General features: G+C 42.0%; 1 protein-coding gene and 1 long non-coding RNA gene across 2 annotated transcripts; both read left to right on the top strand.

The window, feature by feature from the left end:
- The first annotated feature begins 276 nt into the window (after nt 1–276).
- On the top strand, nt 277–14,207 carry LOC143272259 (uncharacterized). The gene is made up of 2 exons (XR_013049659.1): nt 277–687; nt 12,212–14,207. It is a non-coding gene; the product is annotated as an uncharacterized LOC143272259 (long non-coding RNA).
- Tmem229a (transmembrane protein 229A) lies at nt 1,162–3,619 on the top strand. Its single transcript, XM_016006878.3, has one exon. It carries the CDS (start codon nt 1,163–1,165, stop codon nt 2,270–2,272), a length of 1,110 nt encoding a protein of 369 aa, XP_015862364.2. The 5' UTR covers nt 1,162; the 3' UTR covers nt 2,273–3,619.
- Nucleotides 14,208–21,625: the final 7,418 nt, after the last annotated feature.

The following is a 21,625-nucleotide window of genomic DNA, read 5'->3' on the forward strand; positions in this document are numbered from 1 at the left end:
GGAGGGGGCAAAAGACAGAAAAATAAAGACAGAAAAAGAAAAAGCTTGGCGCTCTATTTCACTTGGTGTTTCTGAGATGACCTAGTTCTTCAAGAAGAAAAAACCAGCCCCAGTCTATGCCAGCAGAGCAAGTACACTGTCCTCTGGAGGGGACTCCCGTCCCATTATAGCCAGGGCACAACTCAGCAGGACTGGCCTTAGGTCTTTTTTTTTTTTTTTTTTTTTTTTTTTTTTTTCTTTTCTTTTTTCTTTTTTTTCTTTTTAATTCTGCTGGGCTTGACCCTGAGTAAACTAACTTAGGCAAAGACTAATAAAGAGGATCCGGCCTGGGGCAGCACTCGGATGCAGGCTGCTCTGGGCAGGCAGGCAGGCGTGGCGTCTCCAGTTAACACTCTGTGACTGGGACACAGCTGGCTTTGCATAAGGACATTAAATATACAGTACCACAGTTTGGTCCCGGGCCCGGCCTCCGGCTGGTGGCACCTGGCCATTTGTCTCCGCCAGCCAAGGCCTGGCCCTGGTTTCCACGATACCGGGAATGCCCCACAGTTCGTCTTCACACCTGTTAGGGGGTTCTCCACTCCCGCCACCAACGCAGCGGAAGCCCCCCGCAGCACTCGCCCCGGGGCCTGCAGAGATGGCCAGAGGGGACCCGGCGGCGCGCAGGGCCTTTCGGAGCCGACCCCTGTAAGCCCTGGCGCGGGAGGCTGGGCGGGGCGGGGGCCCTGGAAGGCGGGAGAGGTCGAGCCGGGCGGAGAGGGGTATGGGAAGGGCCGGGGGAAGGGCCGTCTCCGCTCGCGTAACGCTCCCGGAGCCTGCGGCAGAGGCGGCGGGGCTGAGCCGTGGAGGGGATGGGGCTGCCACCAGCCTCGGCTCTCTTCCCTGCAGCCCCGGCATCACCTCCCCTCGCCCGGCCGGGCCATTCCTTAGGCCGCACAGGGTGATCGCGGCAGCCGGCGGGCGGCACCTCGCCCTGGACTGGAGAGGAGGGCGCGGCGGGGCCACGGCACGGGGATTCCTAGTGGCCCGGGCCACCGGCGCGTCCCCCAAGCGCCCGGAGACCTTGATCCGGACAGAGCTACGTGCGCGCCCCCCGGGGGTGGCCGGCGGCCGGGAGGAGGTGCGGGGCTCGGCCACTCGGCCCCGGACACCTGAGTAGCCCATGGCGGGCAGCGACGTGGCGTGTGAGGGGCCCACGCGGAGGGGAGGCGCGACCCGGAGACCCGGGGCTCCCGGCGGGCTGCGCAGCCAGGCAGCGGCCAGCAGCTCCGAGCCGCTGTCCGCTGCTGAAGCTCCGGCCGAGCGCGGCGCGCTGCCCGCCTGGATGCGCCTGTACTTCTACGGGATGCACGGCATCACCCTGGACGTGCTGGTGTCCTCCGCCAGGCGCTTCGCCCGCAGCCTGGACCTGCGGATGCTGGGCTTCTCATCGCCCTACCGCTGCCTCCTGCACTCGCTCACCCACTTCGCCCTGGAGCAGCTCTATCTGCAGCGGCCGCGCTGCCCCAGCGCCTTCCTCTTCAATTTCCTGCTCTACCCCTGGGCGCACGTGGGGCTGCAGACCCTGGCGGGCCAGGCGATGCTGCTCAGCCTAGGCGGCGGGCCGGGGGGCGCGGCGGCGCCGGGGGCGCTCGACCTGGCGCTGCAGTACGTACTGGCGCTCTACCACGGCCAAGTGTTCCTGAAGCGCTTCCTGCGTTTGCGGTACCCGCGGCAGCGCCAGCAGCAAACCAGGGACACGCTACCGGCAGCCCCGGACGCCCGAGTCCTTTTGGAGGCTGATGGCCGGCGACAAGGACCCCGCGGCTCCAAGGGCGCAGAAGGAGCCCCTAGCCAAGGACTGCCAGACTTCCTCCGCTTCCTTTTCTTCGGAATGCACGGCTTTCTGGATGAGATCTTCTTCACCTTCTTCTTCAATGTGCTGGGGCAGGGGGACGGGGCCAGCGGTGGACACACATCGCTCTGGTCCTTCTTCATGTATGGCAGTTGTAGTTTTGTGGTGGAGAAACTCTACTTCCATCTTCACTACAGCCGTGGCTGGGGCACCTGGAAGCGGGTGCCCATCTATGTGATCTTTATCTATGCCTGGGAGTTGTCCTGGGGTCTGGGACTTCGCATGTGTGGGGCCTGTTCCTGGGACTATTCTCACTATCCACTCAATTTCATGGGCCTCATCACTCTGATGTATTTACCTGGTTGGCTGTTCCTTAGTGTGTACCAGGACCTACTGTCCAACGTGTTGTGGCGGGTGCAGTATGTCCCAACAAACTAAGATTGGGGGAAAAGAAGAAGAAGAAAAGAAAGGAAGAAAGGGACATGATGCAATTTATTTTTACACATTTAAAACGAGGTGGTTTTCAGTCTTTTAATTTTTATACACTTTACTAAACTCTTCCAACTTGTTTTACTTGACGCTTTAGTTTTCCAGAGTGCTTGGAATCGATATGTAAAGTTCAATACATTGAAGTGTTACTCAAAACTAACTCAAAATATTTAACTCATCAATAATTTAAACCTTTTCGAGGTCAAACAGCTAAACCACTCTACCTGAACATCAGAAATCGGTAATATTCACTGGACCTCAAAGAGTGATAAGTACTTACTTTTCTGTTCTTCAATGCAAGTTTTCAGATCAGAGAACAATGGTTTTTACAAGTTCCTGATTTAATGAGCTGTTTGCTTTCTTTTTAATTATTGCAATTTCATTTGACTTTCTTGCCATGTTTACCAATGGCCGCTGAAACTCCATGTCTCGTATATACTTCAGAAACTTCAATCCACAGCTCTTAAAGTGCCTCTGTCTAGTATACAAGTGAGAGGAAGCTGGCAAGTGTGAAAATATCCCGTGAACACATCTTGACGTCCTTTCTGTCAACTCCAACAGGTGACACTGTGTTAAGACATTTGGTCACCATCTTGGAAATGATTGCTTTCCAGTGTTGGCTAGCCTTAAACACTACTGTGTTAACGTTAATCGGAACATGTGTTATCTAAACTTTTGTAACTGTGTGCGCAATAACCTAAATGTTTACCCTCTATGTCCCAGGGCCAAGTGGAATTCTACCACCTTCAATGGGGTCCTAACACTAAGTACCATTTTTCTACACAGAGCCTCAAATATAGAAACAGTACCGTGGAATAAAATGAATCTCAATTCTCCCTCTAATGTCATTAGGCCTAATTATTTTTTCTATTTGCTGATGTGTTTTCACCCTATCTCTCACAGTTCTCCCTTTTTTTTCCCCTTTCAGGCCCAGAATTTGGGGTCAGGCCCGATATGGTAACGCACCTTATAAATGCATGATAGCTTTTTGACAGCTTATGATTAATTAATGCCTAAAAGCTCCACAGTTAAATGAGATGATGGAAGCCATTCTAAGAAATTATATCTAATTGATTAATAATGTACTCTGAGGGTGTTTGCTGTTTTATTGTACTTAGGAGAGTGAGGAGAATGGAGTGTGGCTCAGCCAAGGGTGACTAATAACCTCTCAGCTTTCAGTACAAAGATAATTAGGAAAACTTAGAATGTGTACTAATGAGTTTGAATTGTCCAATTGCCTGTGCTGTAAAAAGGGATGTTTTCTATTTAAAAAAAAAAAAAAGTTTGCTAGGAGAACTGAAGAGAATGTGTATTTAGATTTGACATCAGACACAGTTCTAATAGTGCTATATTAATCCATCCTCTGAGGTTATAAGCTAAATTATAAGTAATGTCATATAGTCAACCCCACCTGTAAAGTAGATGAGGACAAACTAATTATTCTCATCACTCAAAGCTTAAAAGTCAGCTCAATGTTTGCCACAGGTTTCTCTTAAATTCTTTATGACACTGTAATGGGTCAAAGATTTCTGAAAATGCTGAAGGGGAAAATATGGAAGTAGACACCACAGAGTTAGAAAGACGCGGGACAAGGGATTTGAAATTTAAATGTGGCACATGCACAGGAATCTGAGTTAAGTATGGCACCACTGAACACCCCACATTCCTGTGAATGTGAGTCAGCTCCATGGCTGTTGAAATGCTTAGTAACTTGTCCCCACTCACCTCCAGCCTCTGCTTCTCTCAGAGCCACTGAGGAGCCTACTAACCGTCTCCAAGTCAGAAATCCCCCACTTAGGAACACATGCCGGTTTTTTTTTCCTTTGAATACTATGATCATCAAGGGGATAGAGCAGTTTTTCACTCATTAGACTTACTCAAGAAATAGTTACCCAGCCTCCAGTAATCAGTAGGCACTTCCTACGATTGTGTATACACGGTAATGAACCAATAGACAGATCTCTATCCTTATAAAGCTGGAAATTGACTGTTTGGATGTTGTGAAATTATACTCCTTTTTTTGTTTGCTTAGTTTTTTTCTTTTGTTTTTTTCAAGACCGTTGTTTCAGTAATAAGTAGTGAGCAGCAGGAGCTAGAATCTCATCAGTCCTATCCCTGAAACATAGCAATCCATCGTTCCTAAAATAATATCCAAACTAACAGTCCCCATGCTAGTTCTCCAAATTGCTAGCTGTGTGTATATACAGGAAGTGATCAGCCTGGCTGGTAACTCAGTGTATTGTCTTAGGGCTTCTCATTTTGCGTTTGCTCCACCTCTTAAAGGAGGCATTTTGCTGTGATCTTTGACCCTTCAGGATAAGAGAACCATCAAATCATTGTTACTATTAGTAGTTTAGAGGCAGAAATGCTAAGTCAGTATGATAGTTAATATTTAAATAGCATTTGCTCTCTGAAAAACTTCTCTAAAGTGTGTATCATATAGATATCAAATTAACAACACATTCTTACATACTATGCCTTAAGTGAATATGCATACAGTATATATTTTAAGTACATACTTATATGTGTGTATATATTCACTTAAACTTGCAACAACCCTGCTTTTATAGATGAAGGCAATAAAACTGAAGCCCAAATGGATTGAGAAACTACCCGAGCTACACAGCTTTTAAGCGTTTATATTTGTTAGTGGATGCCGGACTCCAGTCAGTTCCCAGCAGCAGCTTGATTGTGCCTGTCTACTGGCCTCAGTAATTTGGATCTTGTCTGGACTGTTCTTCCCTAGAATGTTAGAGATGCACAGACAGCTGTTATTTGCAAAAGACTCCTGTTGCTTTTTTATTATGTGGTGCATAGCAAATGAATTAATATCAGGATATATAACTGACAATCAGCCTTCTTTCACTCCATAGATAATGCCTTTATATCTAAACAGTGCTCTGAAGGGAAGTTCCTCCTATAAACCAAAATAATTTGCAACATAAAAATGTAAGGATAATATGCCGATGCAAAGTAGGCCATTATCACAAGCTATGAATATACATAAAATTAATCACTGCTATACATTAAATATTGTTCTTAGAGCAGATATCATTGTAAGAACTAATCACCCTAAAAGTGAGAAAGTTTATAGCCAGGTGTGTTGGCACCCAGTTGTAATGCTAATACTGAAGATGCTAAGGCAGAAAGATTGCAAATTTGAGATCATCCTAGGGCACATAATGATATCTTGTCTTAAAAAAAAAACAAACACTATTTTTGCAAAGACATTGATCCTGAGTTCTACTGAAGAAAAACATTCTTAATAGAAAAACATAAAAGTAGCAGGTGTGCTTAACATATATAATGTTGAGATTTTTTTTAGAAGTTCTTGAAATTTTAAGTAAATTCTATTGATTTCTGTGAATCTAAAGAGAAATATAAACTCTTGAATTTTCATGTTAACAATGAATACAGAAGTCCAGATATCAAAGAAAATCTCCAATAAAGTTGCTAACCTATTGAGTTATTTCAAACATTTCCATGATTTGGTGTACTTGATTATTTGTGTTCTGTTTATTGACAGTTCATACTTCAATCAAGCAACACACAACAGTTTAGAAAGAGATGACCTGTTTTGTTGTTTGAGAAACATACTTAATTGGATAATCCTTTTTTCTAACACATATTTTAAAAAATAATTTTCATTGTTTTGAAAAAGTCTCTGTCAGTTTGGCAGACCTGGTTCTGTTTAAGAAGGATGTTGAAGGAGTTTGGTGGACAGGTTGGGCTTACCTTCCATTTCGAAGGTTCATAAAACATCTCTGTATATCTGAACACAGGGAGAACTCATGACACACTTTGTAGTAAGCCATTGCACTGAAATATCTGACACTGTAATAAAGGCAGTGTTTCCATACATTAAAAGGCATTGCAACTCTTTACCATGTCAATTAATTTGGATACACTAACTCTAACAGTGCCTGCTAGAGCTAACTCCTTTACCAAAGGGAAGTTAAAAAAAAAAATCATCCATCAAATGCATCATCCCCTCACCTCCCTGCATCAAACACAAACACCTATTCCGTGGTACTATGAGAGGTGGCAGTTAAGGATGGTTCTATTGTGCTGCCAGGACTTTTTTTTTCTACTCATAGAGTTGGTAGCAGAGGAAGGAACAAAAGTAGCGATTGTCTCTGTGTCTAATGAACCCATTCATTAGACTTGGCCTCATTCTCGTTTTCACACTGCTGCAGCAAGCCATCACACAGGCAGTTGATTCCAGTCACAAGCAACCCAGATTGCAGAACGCTCTGTAGTGTGTGAAGAGAAAGCTTTCTGGTGAAAACACTTTCTCAGAATGTAGGAAAAAATGCAAATATGGATAGTATTTCCCTTATTTTTAAAACGATCTTTTTAAGATTACCAGACAGGGAGGGGAGTAGGAATGACTTGTCCATATAGAGAACGGGTTAATTTTCTTTGTACCTTTGACATTTCCTAAGACATAAAACTTCTCATGAAACAGTTTTCCCAGCTGGAAATTAACATATGTCTACTATGATTAAGGATATTTAAACTTTGCAAGAAACTATGCCACTTAAAGCATTGGGCCTTTCACCCACAGCAGGAGTAAGGCCCTCTGAGGAATGATTCCTTAACTCTTTTTAGACTAAATATTCCAGTTTTCATTGTATTTTGTCACAAAGACTAAGGATGATGTGAGAAACGCACAGAGTCTATTTAATGAACAAGGAAATTTATTAGGGAGTAACTCATTATAGCACAGGTATTTATTGTAGGGTGCAGGAAAGCCAAACTATGTCCCATGCTGATCTTCCAAGATCTGTCCGGTTAGTCCCAGCATCCAAAATCATGAGGGATTGAAGAGTGTGCCACCTACATGCATCCCAGGTTTTAAACGACCCCCCCCCACTCCAGCAGCCATGCCCCAGGGGCATGTACTTCAAGGTCATAGGCAGGTGTATCAGTTACCTGCTACCTCACTAGGGGTGGTGCTTCAAGGTCATAGCTAGAACAGCTAGCCACTACAGAAGGGAACTATGTCACCAACAAAATCACGAAGTCCATTCTCAACCAGTAAAGGAATCAGGCTGCCAAAGCATTAGAGCCAATAGTTTGCCATCCATTCCATAGAGTTCTTTTCTTTTGTTTTTTATGAATTCTTTCCCCTTCTTTGAAATTTTCCATGCTTAAATTTTCTTGCTATTCTTATGAATTTGTTATTTCAAATGATGGAGGGCTTTTAGAATTATTATTATTATTATTATTATTATTATTTCAGAAATTAAAAACACCTTGGCTATAAGTATGGTAGTAGGTTAAATTCAGGAACTCTGCATGAATCACTGAAGTCTTTACATGGTTAAAACTAGGGAAAGATTTGACTAGTTACTCTACTGGCCTACAGAATATCACCAGGTGAAACTGACTGTTAACTTACCCAGTTGTACCAGAAAAGGGAATTTAATAGACAGAGATATGGCTCAGTAAGTAAGAATGAGGACCTCAGTTTGGATCCCAGTATCCACATACAAATCTGGGTATGGCCATGTGCACCTGTAAGCTTGCTGGGCCTTGTTGGGCCACAAACTCAGCATCAGATTCAGTGATAGACCTTGTCTCACAGGAATTAGGTAGAAAATTATTGTCCTTGATGCCCTGCCCTTGCCTTCTCTCCAAAACCTACACTCCCACCTACACATGCACCCCTATCCCAACAAACACAGGCATCAGGAGGCCAGAGATGTCAAAGAAACAAGTAGCTAGCCAAGTACTGTTGAAAAATATCAAAGGCCAACATGCCCATTTAAAAACTTGAGGAACCAGGGTAGTCAGAGACACCAAGAGAAGATGCCCACAGAATCAATTGACCAGGACTCATGGAGGTTCACAGAAATCAGGGACCCTGTATATATTTTATGGCTGTGTAGCTTGATACTCTTGTGGGACTCCTAACAGTAGTAGTAGGGGCACTCACTGACTCTTTTGCCTACTTATGGGACCCTTTCCTCCTACTGGATTGCCTCATGCAGTCTTGATGTGATGGTATGTGCCTGGTCTTATTGTAACTTGTTACAATAAGTTGATATCTCTGGGAGGCCTACTCTTTTCTAAGGGTGGGGTGGATGTGGTCTGGGGGAAAGGAGAGGTGGGGAGTAAAGGCTGTGGGGAGGGAAGAGAGAAGAAACTGTGGTTAGGATGTAATATATGAGAGGAAAATAATAATAATGAATTGTAATCGCTGTATTAAGAAAAATCTAGCTACATATTTGATTACCTTATAATGTAGACATATGCTATATGCAATATATTTTTGCCACATATCTTAAAATCCTATGGTGCTGATAAATAAACCTGATAAATAAACCAATAGATTATGAAACCCTGAATTTCAAGTATTTTGAAAAACCACTCCCAGGAAAGAACAATAATGGGTTGACTGTGAAGAGTGGTCACAGCCTGTTTTTTTATACCTCATTTTGGAGACAAATGTTGAATGAGATTTACTCTTGTACATTAATGATGAGAATTATTTTGTTTTTAAGGTTTTATTAGAGGCAATGAATGGACAAGAAGAAAAATTGACTGAGTTTCTTGGAGTATAACAGAACAAGCATTCATATTTCAAGTTTGTAAAATGTAGAGTTGAAGAAAATCTGTCATTGTACTTGCTCATCATGGTGATTTCCACAGCCAACAAATGAAACAGGAACACAGAAAAGTAATAGTAAGGATAGGGTGGTGTTTAGGAGCCTTGGAGACATGAATGTGTTATTTTTATGGTTAAACATATGCATAAAGATGAGTGATAGTCTAAATCCTTAAAACATAAAATTTACATTCTAACAAAATGTTACATTCACAAAACACTGCATACCCTGTTTTGTTGGATAACAAATAAACATTTTATTGTGTTACTACTGACCAGTGAAATTTTTCTAATTTTGTACAATAATCAGGTTACTGAGCCAAGCTACAATAGTTTTATAGTAGAACAGTTGAAGGTTTTTGGGAGTTCAGGCAAAGAAACCACAACTAATTATAAACCAAAGATCATAGAACTGTATATCTTGAGGAGACAAGAGAACATCTAGCTTGCCTGCCGGTACCATAATTTCACTCAGATCATCTGGACATAGGACCACCTGCCATCTTCTTGACCACAATCAATAATTGAGATCATCAAATCTACTAAGACTTTCCTAGTCAAACCACCCATGACTTTGTTTACTAGAAAGTTCCTAAGAGGCCAGTCATGGTGGCATACCTCAAATCCCAACACTCAGCCAGTGAAGGCAGGGAGATATTGATTGCTTCAATACTGGACAGCAGTAATTAAGAATCTCTCCAGATGACAACACGTAGCTTCAATTTCATTATTTATGGATATACACAAGAATCATTGTGCCTGGGGAGGAGGGAACAGCTTAATTTCGTGTATTCTTACCTTTTCTGCTTAGCAGCTCTTTAAGCACAAGGCTCCATTACTTCTCTAATACAATTTGTCTACATCAGGAGGTATTTTTAATTGATTATCTAATCAAGGAGTCCAAATTATCCTTTAAAGTATTACCTCCAAAGTCTGAATTTAAAAGAAAGTTGATATACACCTGAACTGTTTCAGTTGGCTAGTGTGTTTGGCTGTATGACTCTTCCACAAAAGCCCATTTGATCAATGTTTTCCCTTCTTGACGTCGCTAGATTATTGTTGTTTTTAAAAACGGTGTTACTGGATTTTGGTAAGTTTTGAATATTTTGAAAATGAAGTAAAATGAAAATAAAATGTTTTAATTTGTTAAATGTTTATTACTGGGAATGGTATGTGGTACATATTTGTTTTCATTTGTAAATTTTATCTGTGTCTTCCTGTTTGAACTCTAAATACTATTGATAGAGTGTATTGGGAAGTGCTATCCAGAAAAACAAAACCAATGGAAAATAGAGAAGGGAGGTATGTGTGCAAGGAGTTTTAATGTGTGTGGATATATAGGCAACATCTGTGTATGTGTGTATGGAGACAGAAAGGGAGACAAAGACAGAGAGAGTGGGGGAAAGAGAGGGAAGGAGAGGGAGAGAGAGAGGGAAGGGAGGGAGAGAGGGGGGATAGGGAAAGAAGGAGGGGGGTATTTACTATAAAAACTCAGATACCATGATCATAGAGTCAGTGAGCTGGAGAGCAAGGAGCTAATTCCATCCTATGTCCAAAGTCTTAAGAGCAAGATCAGAAGAACTCGTGGCAGAGAAAAGGTTCAAAGGCCTTCAAGCTTGAAACTCAGGAATAACTGAAGTCTCAGTTTGAGTTTGAAGATGAAAAAATGTAGCTGAAAGGTTTCTCCAGTCCCACCCAGCCTCATGGTCCTGTAGCCACTTATAAAATAATCACTCAGAGGCTTAATATTATTTACAAACTGTACGGCCTATGGCAGGCTTCTTGCTAGCTAGCTCATATAACTTAACCCATTTCTATTCGTCTATATGTTGCCACATGGCCATGGCATTACAAGTCTGCTGGCATCTTGCTTCTTCTTCAGCTACAGCTGATGTCTCTCCTTCCTCTCCTTTCTTCTCTTCATATATCTGCTTGGATTTTCTGCCTGCCTCTAAGCTGCCTTGCCACAGGCCAATGCAGCTTTATTTATCAACCAGTCAGAGCAACATATATTCACAGCATACAGAAAGACTTTCCACAGCAAGAAAATAATTATGTCTAAGTTCAAAAGAACTAGAAGGAATTCACTCTAGTTTTCAGTCTTTTAACTTTATTCAGGGCTTTAACTAATTGAATAGGGCCTATCAGCCCTACAGATTGCAATATATGCTCCTCATTTGTTCAATTTAAGTGGTAAGATCATTCACCAGCAGCCTTGCTGAAACAGCTAAAGTAATGTTAGACCTCATATGCAGGCATCCTGTTATCAGTCAAGTAGACACATAAAATTAACATCACAAGTCTAGCACTTGTCAACTTGACATTCATAAATATCTTTTTAAATTATAAAACACTGACGGAATAAGTTGAAAAAATATTAGAAGACAGGGCTTCTATGCTCACAGATAAACAGATTTAGTGTTGTTAAAATGACCAGATTATCAAAAGCAATCTATAGATTTATTATCATCCACATCAAAATACTAATGGTATTTTTGACAGAATTAGGAAAAGGAAATCCTAAAGTTTATATGAAAATGTTAATAACTCTGAATAGTTAAAGAAATCTGAATCAAAAATAACAATAGTGGAGGCATCACACAATCTAATTTAATCAAAATCTACAACAAAGCTATGATAACAAAAAAGTACATTGTTGGCATAAAAACACATGTAGACAAATGAAATACAATAAAGTTTTCAGAAATAAACACATCCAGTTGTAGTCAACTGATTCTTGCCAATCATGTCAAAACACAATTTGGAGAAAAGAGCCCCTGTAACAAATGGTGCTGGGAAGCTAAATATAGAAGAATGAAACTAGATTCATATTTCTCATGCCGAGCAAAAATGTACTCAAAATGAGTCACATACCTTAGTGTAAGATATGATACATTAAAACTACTATGGAAAATACCTCAAGATAATGAAAGAGGCGAAAATTTTTTAATCAAACTCTAATATCTCAGAAGACTCCTCCCTCATGATTTAACCACATGCTAAGACCCTCACTTCTAATACCAAAGCCTTGGTCTTAGGAAGAAGTTAGGGGGATACAAACATTAATATCACAGGAGGAAGAGATCAGTATTTGCTCAGTATTGTAAAGTTCAGCTTAAAAAATAAAATAAGAGAATCTATGATTATTGTATTTCAGGATATTGAGGAAAGCAAGGTATAGATAGAGATTGTGTGTTAATCAGTTTTTCATTATTGTGATAAAATATTTGAAAGAACAATTTACCATAACATGTTTATTTTTTGGGTGGTTTCAGAGACTTCAGTCCATGGAAAGCAGGCTCCACTGCTCCAAGCCTATGATGAGGGAAGAACATGAAGACAGTGGGAGTGTGTGGAGGAGAAAGCTAATCACCCCATAGCTGTCAGAATACACAAAGAGCATAAGGAGAGGACCCAAGGATAACACATACCTTTCAAAGCCATACTTCTGTAAGCTACTGTGTCTCTTAATAGTCCATCAAACTATAACATTATAGCCCTCATGTTCCAACCACCTCTCAAAAGTCCATCCACTGGCAACCAAATCTTTAACACATGAGCATCTGGTGATCCAAACCATAACAGATGGGAGTGTATTTGAGTTAAACATTTGGAGTAATGAAATCTGAGTGAGTAGCAACAATAACATAAATGACCTTCAGTATAAAGGAAGGGATAAAAGACTAGCCAATATGGAGTTAAGAAAAATTGTTATATTCCAAATTGGGAGAATTGTGCAAACATGCATTCTTGTGAGAAACGCTGCTCAAAAGCCTAGAAGCTAAAAATACAAAGAAAAAAAAAAGAGAGAACATAAAGCCTCGTGGTTAAAACACAGGAACAACTGATAACTGTTAGCTCTTATGGGAGCCTAGTAGTCATCTTCCAAGGATGCCACTCATCTCTACTCAATTCTCCTGGTTGCCTGAAGAGAAAGACCCCATTATCCACATTTTTACAGGCGTCAAGCTGGAATACAAGAGAAATTATTTTTACAAAGGTCACAGTGGTAGAACAAGGATTTATAGTCTGGCAATCAGGATTGCAAGCTGCATTCTCTAAATGTCACCTCTACAAATGAAAGAGAAAGGAAAGGTCAAAAGAACATAGGGGACACAGGCAGAAGGACTTGATGCTGGCACTGTCCTGAATCTGCATGCTGCCCTGTTCATATTCCAATAAAGCAACCAACGGGACATTTGAATTCATACCTACTTAAAAAAAAATGTAAAGATTTACACAACAACAAATTTTTGTATTTTTCTTTAATAATTTATTCAGAAAATATTTATGGAGTGCCTACTATGAAATTAACATAGGAGTGCTCTTGGCTGAAGAAAAATTAGTAAGTCTACTATTGAGTGTTGTATTGGTTACTTTGCCTATCTGTCACCAAAATGCCAAACATTAAGGCATTTAGACTAATATTTTCCAAGAGTTCAGCCTATGGTGGCTTGAGCACATGCTCTTGTGGTCTCCTGTGGTCACAACAGCAGGAACATATGAAGGAGAATCATAGAGGTCAAGAAGCAAAGAAGGGGAACATGATGGGTCCACTGACAAGCTAGACTCCTGGTCCTACCTCAGGGACTGCTTCTTACAGCTTCTGCTGCTGCCTAAAAGTTCCAAGACCCATGTCTCAAGAAGGAACCCATACCTGACACCGGCTGGAGGACCAGGAACCAGAGGCTGGATAGCTCAGAGTCCTAGGATAGAACCAAACACGTGCAGTAAAAGGAAAAGAAAAAAGGTCAGTGAAGCAATACCTAATGATACTCTGCTATACTTGTAGACCAGAGTCTAGCACAGTCATCATCAGAGAAGTTTCATCCAGCAACTGATGGGAACAGATGCAGACCCACAGCCAAACATTAGGCAGAGCTCAGGGAACCCTGAGGAAAAGGGGGGGGAAGAAGGATTGTAGGAGCCCGAGGGCACAAGAAAACGCAATCAACTAACCAGGGCTTCTAAGGGCTCACAGAGAGCCTGGAGGGTCTGACCTAGGTCCTCTGCTTCTACATTATGGCTGTACAGTGTGGGGCGTACATGAGCTACACAAGCGGAGCTGAGAGGAAGTTAGGTCAAGTTGTTTACGCTGAGATAAGACAAAAAGATCAGATGATGTCAGTGCATAAACAGCTCTAAACAAGAAAATGAGTATAGGGTGACCTTTAAAATGATTGGCTGGTTCCTTCCACCCCCTCCTAGGGTTCTGAGGTTTTCTGGTATAAAAGAGGCTTACTGCCTAACAATAAACGAGTTCTTGCTTGACTTGACTCCCCGCCGCGTCTGATTGTCTCCCGGTAAGAGGAAGGCTGGGAAAAGGGAAAGTGGCACATTTACCTTTCCTTGGTTCCGGGCCACCTCTTCAGAGGTGACCTAAGTTCCCGGTGGGGCAAGACCCCACAGTGCAGCTTGATGTTCCTGTGGGACGCCTAACAGTGGGGTGCAGGGCTCTCTTTGACTTCTTTTCATCCTATTAGGTTGCCTCATCCAGCCTTAATGTAAGGGGATGTGCCTAGTCTTATTGCAACATGATATGCCATGTTTGGTTGATTTCCCTGGGAGTCCTACCTTTTTCTGGAGGGAAAGGGAGGAGGAATCGATCTGGGAGAGAGGAGAAACAGGCGTGAGGGACTAGGAGAAGAGGTGGGAAGGGAAACTGCCATGGGGATGTAATAATAAGAATTACAAAAAAAAAAAAATGTTCCAAGAACCTCTCACAGTAGCACTACTATCCTGTAACCAAGCCTCCAACCCATGAGTTTGGGGTGGATATGTGGATATTCTATTTGTGCTGAAATGCGGTGATATTTTATTTGTATGTTAATAAAGTTTGCCTGGAGATCAGAAGACATAGCCAGCCATAAACAACAGTCAGGCCGTGGTAGCACATGCCCTTAATCTGATCACATGGCAAGCAGAGTCTCTGTGTGTTCAAGGACACACTTGGGAACAGCCAAGTGTGGTGACACATGCCTTTAATCCCAGTACCAACCATAGAGACCTGGAGGTCTGTACAGACAGGCAGTGACAAGCAAGTAAGGTAGCTGGGCTAAGAGCCTATGAGAAGGCAGAACAGCAAGGCAATAAAGGTGCAGGTTAGATAGGAAGAAGCTCTCTCTGGGGAAGCTATGGTGACATGGTGAGCTAAGGTTAGCTGGTAGCTCTCACTATTTCTTTGATCTCTATGGCTTTTACCCCTGTATTTGGCTCTGTTTCTTATTTAATAAGACTGTTTAGAAATTTATCTACACAGATACCTCATATTCAAAGCATAACAGTACTTTACTTTATAGCATCTGTTACCTGAAGCTGCCATAACAAAATACCATGGGCTGGCTACTTCAAACAACAGAGAAGGATTTTTCTCAAAGTCCTGGGGGCTACAAGCCCCAGGTTAAGGAATGAGAAGGCTAGTGAATGGTAGAGGTTCTTTTCTCAGCTTGCAAATGGCAATCTTCTCACTAATTTATTTCCAAGTTCAAAGGAATTAAGCTCTATCATATGTCATAACAACACTAATCCCTCTATATCAGACCACTTCCCTTATGATCTCATTTAACCTTAATATTCCTGTCAAGATCTTGTCTCCACATTCAGTCACAATGAGGTTAGAGCTCATAATTTAATGTATTTAGTCCATAATATTTATGCTCTTGACATGGTGATAATTCTTAATATAATTCCTGTTCCTATCCACAGATAATAGATAAAACATGGAGATATCATGTACCACACAGATAGAAGAGGACATGAACCATAATTCATTCTAGCATATTTCAAGGCATCTTTATGTGTCTCTCAGAAGGCTGAAGACTGTCATTAGATAGGAAAGAGCAGTGTCCCTAAAAACAAAGAAGCATCCCTTTGTCCTGGCCTTTAACAATTTTATAAACTAGTTGTCACTAGCTTTCCAGTTCTCGCCAGAGATGAGCTCTGTTTTGCTCTTGCCTAACTTTAACCTTTTAAAGCAGATTCTCAATCACTCCCTTGCTATTTTTATTATTATTTCTAAGTGTATTTTGTTACTCAGGAAGCTATCTTTCAGGGAAATGTGATCAGAGGCACTCCGTCTCTTAGCCTTTCTGAGCGCTGAGTCAGGCGCTGAGGGCACTGTAGTCAGAGCTACTCTGCCGTCTTCCATAGACTAAGTTTCGAGATAAGGGTTTAAAATATTTTACCAGTGGTATTCAAGAGCACAAAATCAATTTTCAATGTATTATAAATGGGTTACTACATTCGCATTAAGTTTATAGGCTATTTATTCCCATTTCAGAAACATGAATATCTAATAGCATGTCTAGCTGGTCTATAAATAATTCCAAATGTGCTTAGCAGAGTGAGGCTTCACATTGGAAGGTGCAAAATAGATGGCATGGTCTTTGGATCACTTAGCCAAGAACTTTTAAGCTTTTATTTATTTTCATGGGTCTGTCTGTCTGCCTGTCTGTCTGTGCAGGCATACACATCCCAAAAAGTGCTTATGAGCAACTCTCAGGGGTCAGTTCTCTGCTGCCACCTTGTGGCATTAGGTCAGACTCTGGTTGTCAGACCTTAAGCAAGAGTCCCCTCCAGCTGTGCCATCTCAGGGGCCCTATAAGGTATTTTTTTTTTTTTATTTAGATGGCCCTATATTACTTTACAAGCTATGCACAAGTCAGGTAGTTTACATACAAGATTGGCAGGAAATTGTGACCTCCTAAGAAACCACTATTCGGGTTGTCTGTGTTCCTTTCCCTCCTCCAACCATAAAGGAGCAGATTGCACTTTGTGTGAGAGATATTACCACCCTCCAACACTAAATAATGATCTAAATGCAAATTTGCCACTGAGGCAGCTAGGGAGATTTGATGAGGATAAAAATTCCAGATAGTAAAACTTTGCCACCTAAATTATATCTTTGGATAACATGGGTATCTTCATTGCAAGGAATTTTGTTAGGTCATTTGGTATTTCAAAATTGCTTAAGGAAATAAATTAAAATTTCTAGAAATAGGAAAAGTCTGTGCTAGAAATCAATGATTCGAAATGACCTTTCTAAAACAGCTGAATTTGGTTTCCATGCGAAGCCTTTCCTGGATAGACCTGTTATGGTTTGACTCTAAAAGTCCCACGAAGGCTCGAGTATCGAAGTCCTAGTCCCCTGTGCAACAGCGTTAGAGGTGGGGTTTGGAAGGTAATTTATTCACGCAGTCTCTAAACCATCAGTAGGTCAATGGAGGTGTTCCCTAGAAGGGGGTGTGCTTTCCTCAGCTCCTTTCTCCTTCTGTTTCCTAGCACCTGAGAGATGACTAATTCTACTCTCCTGCATCCTCCCAGAAGGATATTCTGCCTTGGCCATGTGCCCAAACGGCGGGATCAGCCAAACGGGGACTGAAACTATTGAAACCATGAACCAAAATGAATCCTTCCCCCTTTAAACTGATTTTTCGTTTTTCTTCAGCGTTTGTCAAAGGACAGCCGTGGAACTAACATAGGCTCACTCACCACACCGGGTGAGTGCTGGTAAATTATTCAAAAGTCAACTTCACTCCAGTCTTGTCCATAGGACATACTGCAATGAGAAATGCTCTGTCTGGACCATTCACTAACCCCATGTGGTGAATGCACATCTGCCCTGTGGCTAGTGTCCCTGACTGGCTGGATCCTACCATATATTAACTAATTTAAAATGAAAAGCCCAGTGTCTACTATAATAATCTACACAGTGATGCGCCTCACACATTTACTTTCTAGGGCTCTGTTAACAAAGGCCATGAACTGAGTGCTTAAAACAGCAAATGTTTGTTATCTCGTGGTTCAAGAGGCTAGAGGGATGGAGTCAAATTAGAATCGGCTCTACACTTTCTAAAGCCTGGGGGGAGGGACGGGCCTTCTCTGCTTTTGCTAGCTTCTGGTATCACCCAGCAGTCTTTTGTAGTCTTTGGTTTGGAGATGTGCCACTCCAGTCTCAGCATCACATAACCATCTTCTCTGTCCTCTGTGGGTTTCCCTATGTCTCAATAAGTTTGTCTTCCTCTACCCCCCAAACATCAGTATGCAAAATCCTAGTCCTCAAATGAATAGCATTAGGAGATGAGTTGTGGGTAGGGAGCTTTCCTTGGCTCACACCTGAAAAAAAATAAAAGCAGCTGTGTAAAAAAATACTTGAATTAGCATTGAAATCCTAATGTTACCACACCTATTTAGAGACTGACGGAGATGCACATAGCAACTATTGGCAATAGCAAATTGAATGGCTTTCAACAAAAACAGATCTGGGCAATTTTAGTCTCTCCTCAAAAGGAAATAAGTAGACTTAAGCACTGGTCATAGCAAGTTCCAGAACCTGGGGTCGGTCCTGAGCAGAGCAAGCACACTGTCTCTTCCCCGCCCATCACCTCCCTCATCCTGAAGGATGGCTTTTTTTTTAGCAAACAAGATAAAACACCATTCTCAACTGCAGCTTGCAGGAAAGTACAGTGAGCAGGCCTATGTTAAGGACACTCGAGGTGGGCACAGGGGCTCAGGGTAAAGACCTAAGTCTAATGGTCAAAGTTCCCCAATGGATTGTTAGTTTTCTGTCTGAAATGCTCTGGCTTCCAGTGCTGCAGTTTCTGTCCTATATGGGCACTCGGACAAAGATGGATCCTGGCAACTGGCCTGCTCCCACACACTAAACAAGTCAGGAAAACCCCATCTAGACATATTATCACATGAAAATGTGTCATTATATTAACTAATTGTTGATAATATGTGCTTAGCACACATAACTCTTTCTTGTATTAGTTTTGGGTTCCTCTGATCATTTTGCATCCTACAAGAAGTGCTTTATACCGTTGAATGTTTATTGTTCACAGACAAGCACGCTCTAAAATAATTTGATTAAAATTTCCAAGTCCTTCTCTTCTGAAATGTTCTTGCTGTCTTCTTAGCTCTTGCTGCCTCGTGGTCTGGTCTGAAGAGAAGGGCAATTTGTGAGGCAGGAACACATTCTCCAGCCTATCTAAGGCCAGGCTCTCCAGCTCCAGTTTCCTGCTGAAATCTGCATTTTCCCCAGGATGGGAGATAAGAATGGTCACTCCATACAAGGATGACTTGAAACACAAGCTATGGCTCTATGCTGTCGCTTGACAGGGATTTCAAGATCAGAAAAGACAAGCAAGTGTATTGATTAAAATACAGCTATGGGCAGTGAGATGGATCAGTGGGTAAAGGTGCTTGCTGCTAAGTCTGACCTGAGTTTAACACACAGAACTCACATGGTAAACTGGATTCCTGAAGGATATCTTCTGACTTCCACGTGTGTTCCGTAGCATGTTCATACACATGCTGTCTCTCTTCCCCTCTCTGGTTATGTCTGTCTAACTCTCTCTCGTCTCCTTTCTTTCAAATCAACAAAGAAAGAAAGAAAGAGAGAGGGAGGGAGGGAGGGAGGGAGGGAGGGAGGGAGGAAGGAAGGAAGGAAGGAAGGAAGGAAGGAAGGAAGGAAGAAAGAAGAGAAAGGAAAACATATTAAAATATAGCTAAGGAAAGACTGAATTCAAATCTTGATTCTGCTATTCCTGGATATGATTTTTAGTGCATTACTAAATCTCTGCATCCCCAGTGTTGTATTTTGTAGAATAGAGATAATGAGAGAACCTACCTCAAGAGCCTATGTGTCATTGGCCTTTTGCCAATTCTAGGTTTCAAAAAAAAAAGAATTTAAGAATGGGCAAAATGGGGAGTGCAAGGATTGTTCTTATTGGGGCTATAGCTAGAAAACAGCAGAGTGGTTAGCTGGGAATCTCCACCGCTTCCAGATGAGAGAGAGGTGCAGAGAAGAAAAGGGGAGGTAGGTAGGCTCAGCAGTGGAAGTCTGTGAGCAGCGGCAGCCATTGGGATGTCAGAGAGAATGAGTGTGCCTTGAACTTGAGACTTGTGCTGAGGAGTTTGGCCCATGCCAGGAGAAAGGAGAAGGCAAGGATGCAGGGAGTTATGTCTCTAAGAACTTAGGAAGCCAGCAGACAAAAACGAGTCTGTCAGCCACTGCTCTGAGGGAGGGACTTTGTGGATATCCGTGTATATATCTGATTAAAAGGAGAGTTAAATTTTGTCTGTTTGTTTTGTCCTATTCTGGTTTGCTTGTTTTTATTTTATCTTATATTATTATTAGTCGTGATGATGATGATGATGATGATGATGATTTTAGATGCATGTTTGTATTCTAACGAGAGAAAGAAAGGATGCGGAATGGGCAGTTGGGAAAGTGGAAAGGATCTGGGAAGAAATGAGGGGGAACCATAATCAGAATATACTGCATGAAAAAAAATCTATTTTCAATAAAAAAGAAAAACAACAAAAACTGAAAGTAAAATAGAAAAGGGACAGTTACCCCTACCATTTTATTGTCTCAAGCATATCATATTTACTTTCACTTTTCAGCTTTACTGTTGTCCTTTTTAGGCTATCAAACATAATTCCGTCAATACAATAGGTCCCTGGCATTGTCTGATGAAGGGAAGTAGCTGCTGCCTCTACCAAAAGGCTTTCAGCTACTGGCCCTGTCAGATATACAGGGTATTATTGATCACCAATGAGATTTTCATCTGAAGATGTCAACATGTTAATATTTATATGTCCCAAAAGGTGGTGGAACCTCCTATCTACATCAAAATGGGTTCTACTGAAAATTGATCAAGCCAATTGTGCCTGAAGATACTCACATATATATTCATAAGTCCCCAATGTCACTGGAAAGCACAGGGCTCCAAATGGCCCATTTCATTTCCTGCCTAGCATTCTTTCTCAATTATAAGACAACAAATGCACCACACTCGGAAAGAGTGTTTGAGTCACAGTAAGGACTCATAATGCTAATGAGCGACCATCCAGAGGACACACTTGCTCAGAGGACACGCACAGGTGAACAGAACTCTGCTTCACTACAGGAATACCAACTGTGGAGAACAAGGCCAGAACATATTTATTCAACAGAAGAGGAAAAGGAGTAAAACAGAAGAACCTTGAGCAGCAGAGGAGATGGGCACCTGCTGTGCAGATGCTCCCATAAGATGAGCGTTCCCAGCAGCCCTTTCTCTGCCCTTGCTGAAAATAGAAAGCTATCAACTTTCCCTCCTTCGCTGGGATCTTTTGAAGTGCACAGTTTACTCTTTAGTGGAGCTTCAGGGCCTGAGTAACTCATCGGCCCCTTTTAGTATGCCACCGCGTTTGTAATCAAACAGCATTTGAGAAGACAGAATCCATCCTGTCAAACAATAAACAAAGAAACTCTCATAATAGCCCAGTGTTCTCACATAGCCTCAAGCCGTTGCTGTCCTGGAATGCTCCGGAGCTTTGGAAAGGCACTTACCCACCCTGAACATAAAAAAAGCAACAGTGCAGAACAAGTGTGGCAGGTGAATGTGCTCATGCTTATTGCAAACCTCTGTCCTCGGTCATGACGCAGTCGTTGTCCTCTTAAAGTGTCAGCAGCTAAGATTACCTGAAGGTGACCTGCGCAAGATTGGGCCTATCAACTTTTAGTCATGGAGTTGGGAGGGGCTCACTAAATCTCATCCCTTCCCAAGGATATGCAGACAGTTAATAGTTGCTGGAGAAAAGAGAGATTTTTATTCAATGGTATAGCTGACCACAAGTTGCCCATATTCCTGCAAGTAACCCCTCAGCCACGTTTTTGGAACCCTAATGAACCTCATGGTTTC

The sequence above is a fragment of the Peromyscus maniculatus genome, chromosome 3 (genome assembly GCF_049852395.1).
Source record: "Peromyscus maniculatus bairdii isolate BWxNUB_F1_BW_parent chromosome 3, HU_Pman_BW_mat_3.1, whole genome shotgun sequence".
Classification (NCBI taxonomy): Eukaryota; Metazoa; Chordata; class Mammalia; order Rodentia; family Cricetidae; genus Peromyscus; species Peromyscus maniculatus.

Coding starts and splice junctions, on each gene's coding strand:
- Tmem229a (XM_016006878.3), top strand. CDS start 1,163: ATGGCGGGCAGCGACGTGGCGTGTGAGGGGCCCACGCGGAGGGGAGGC.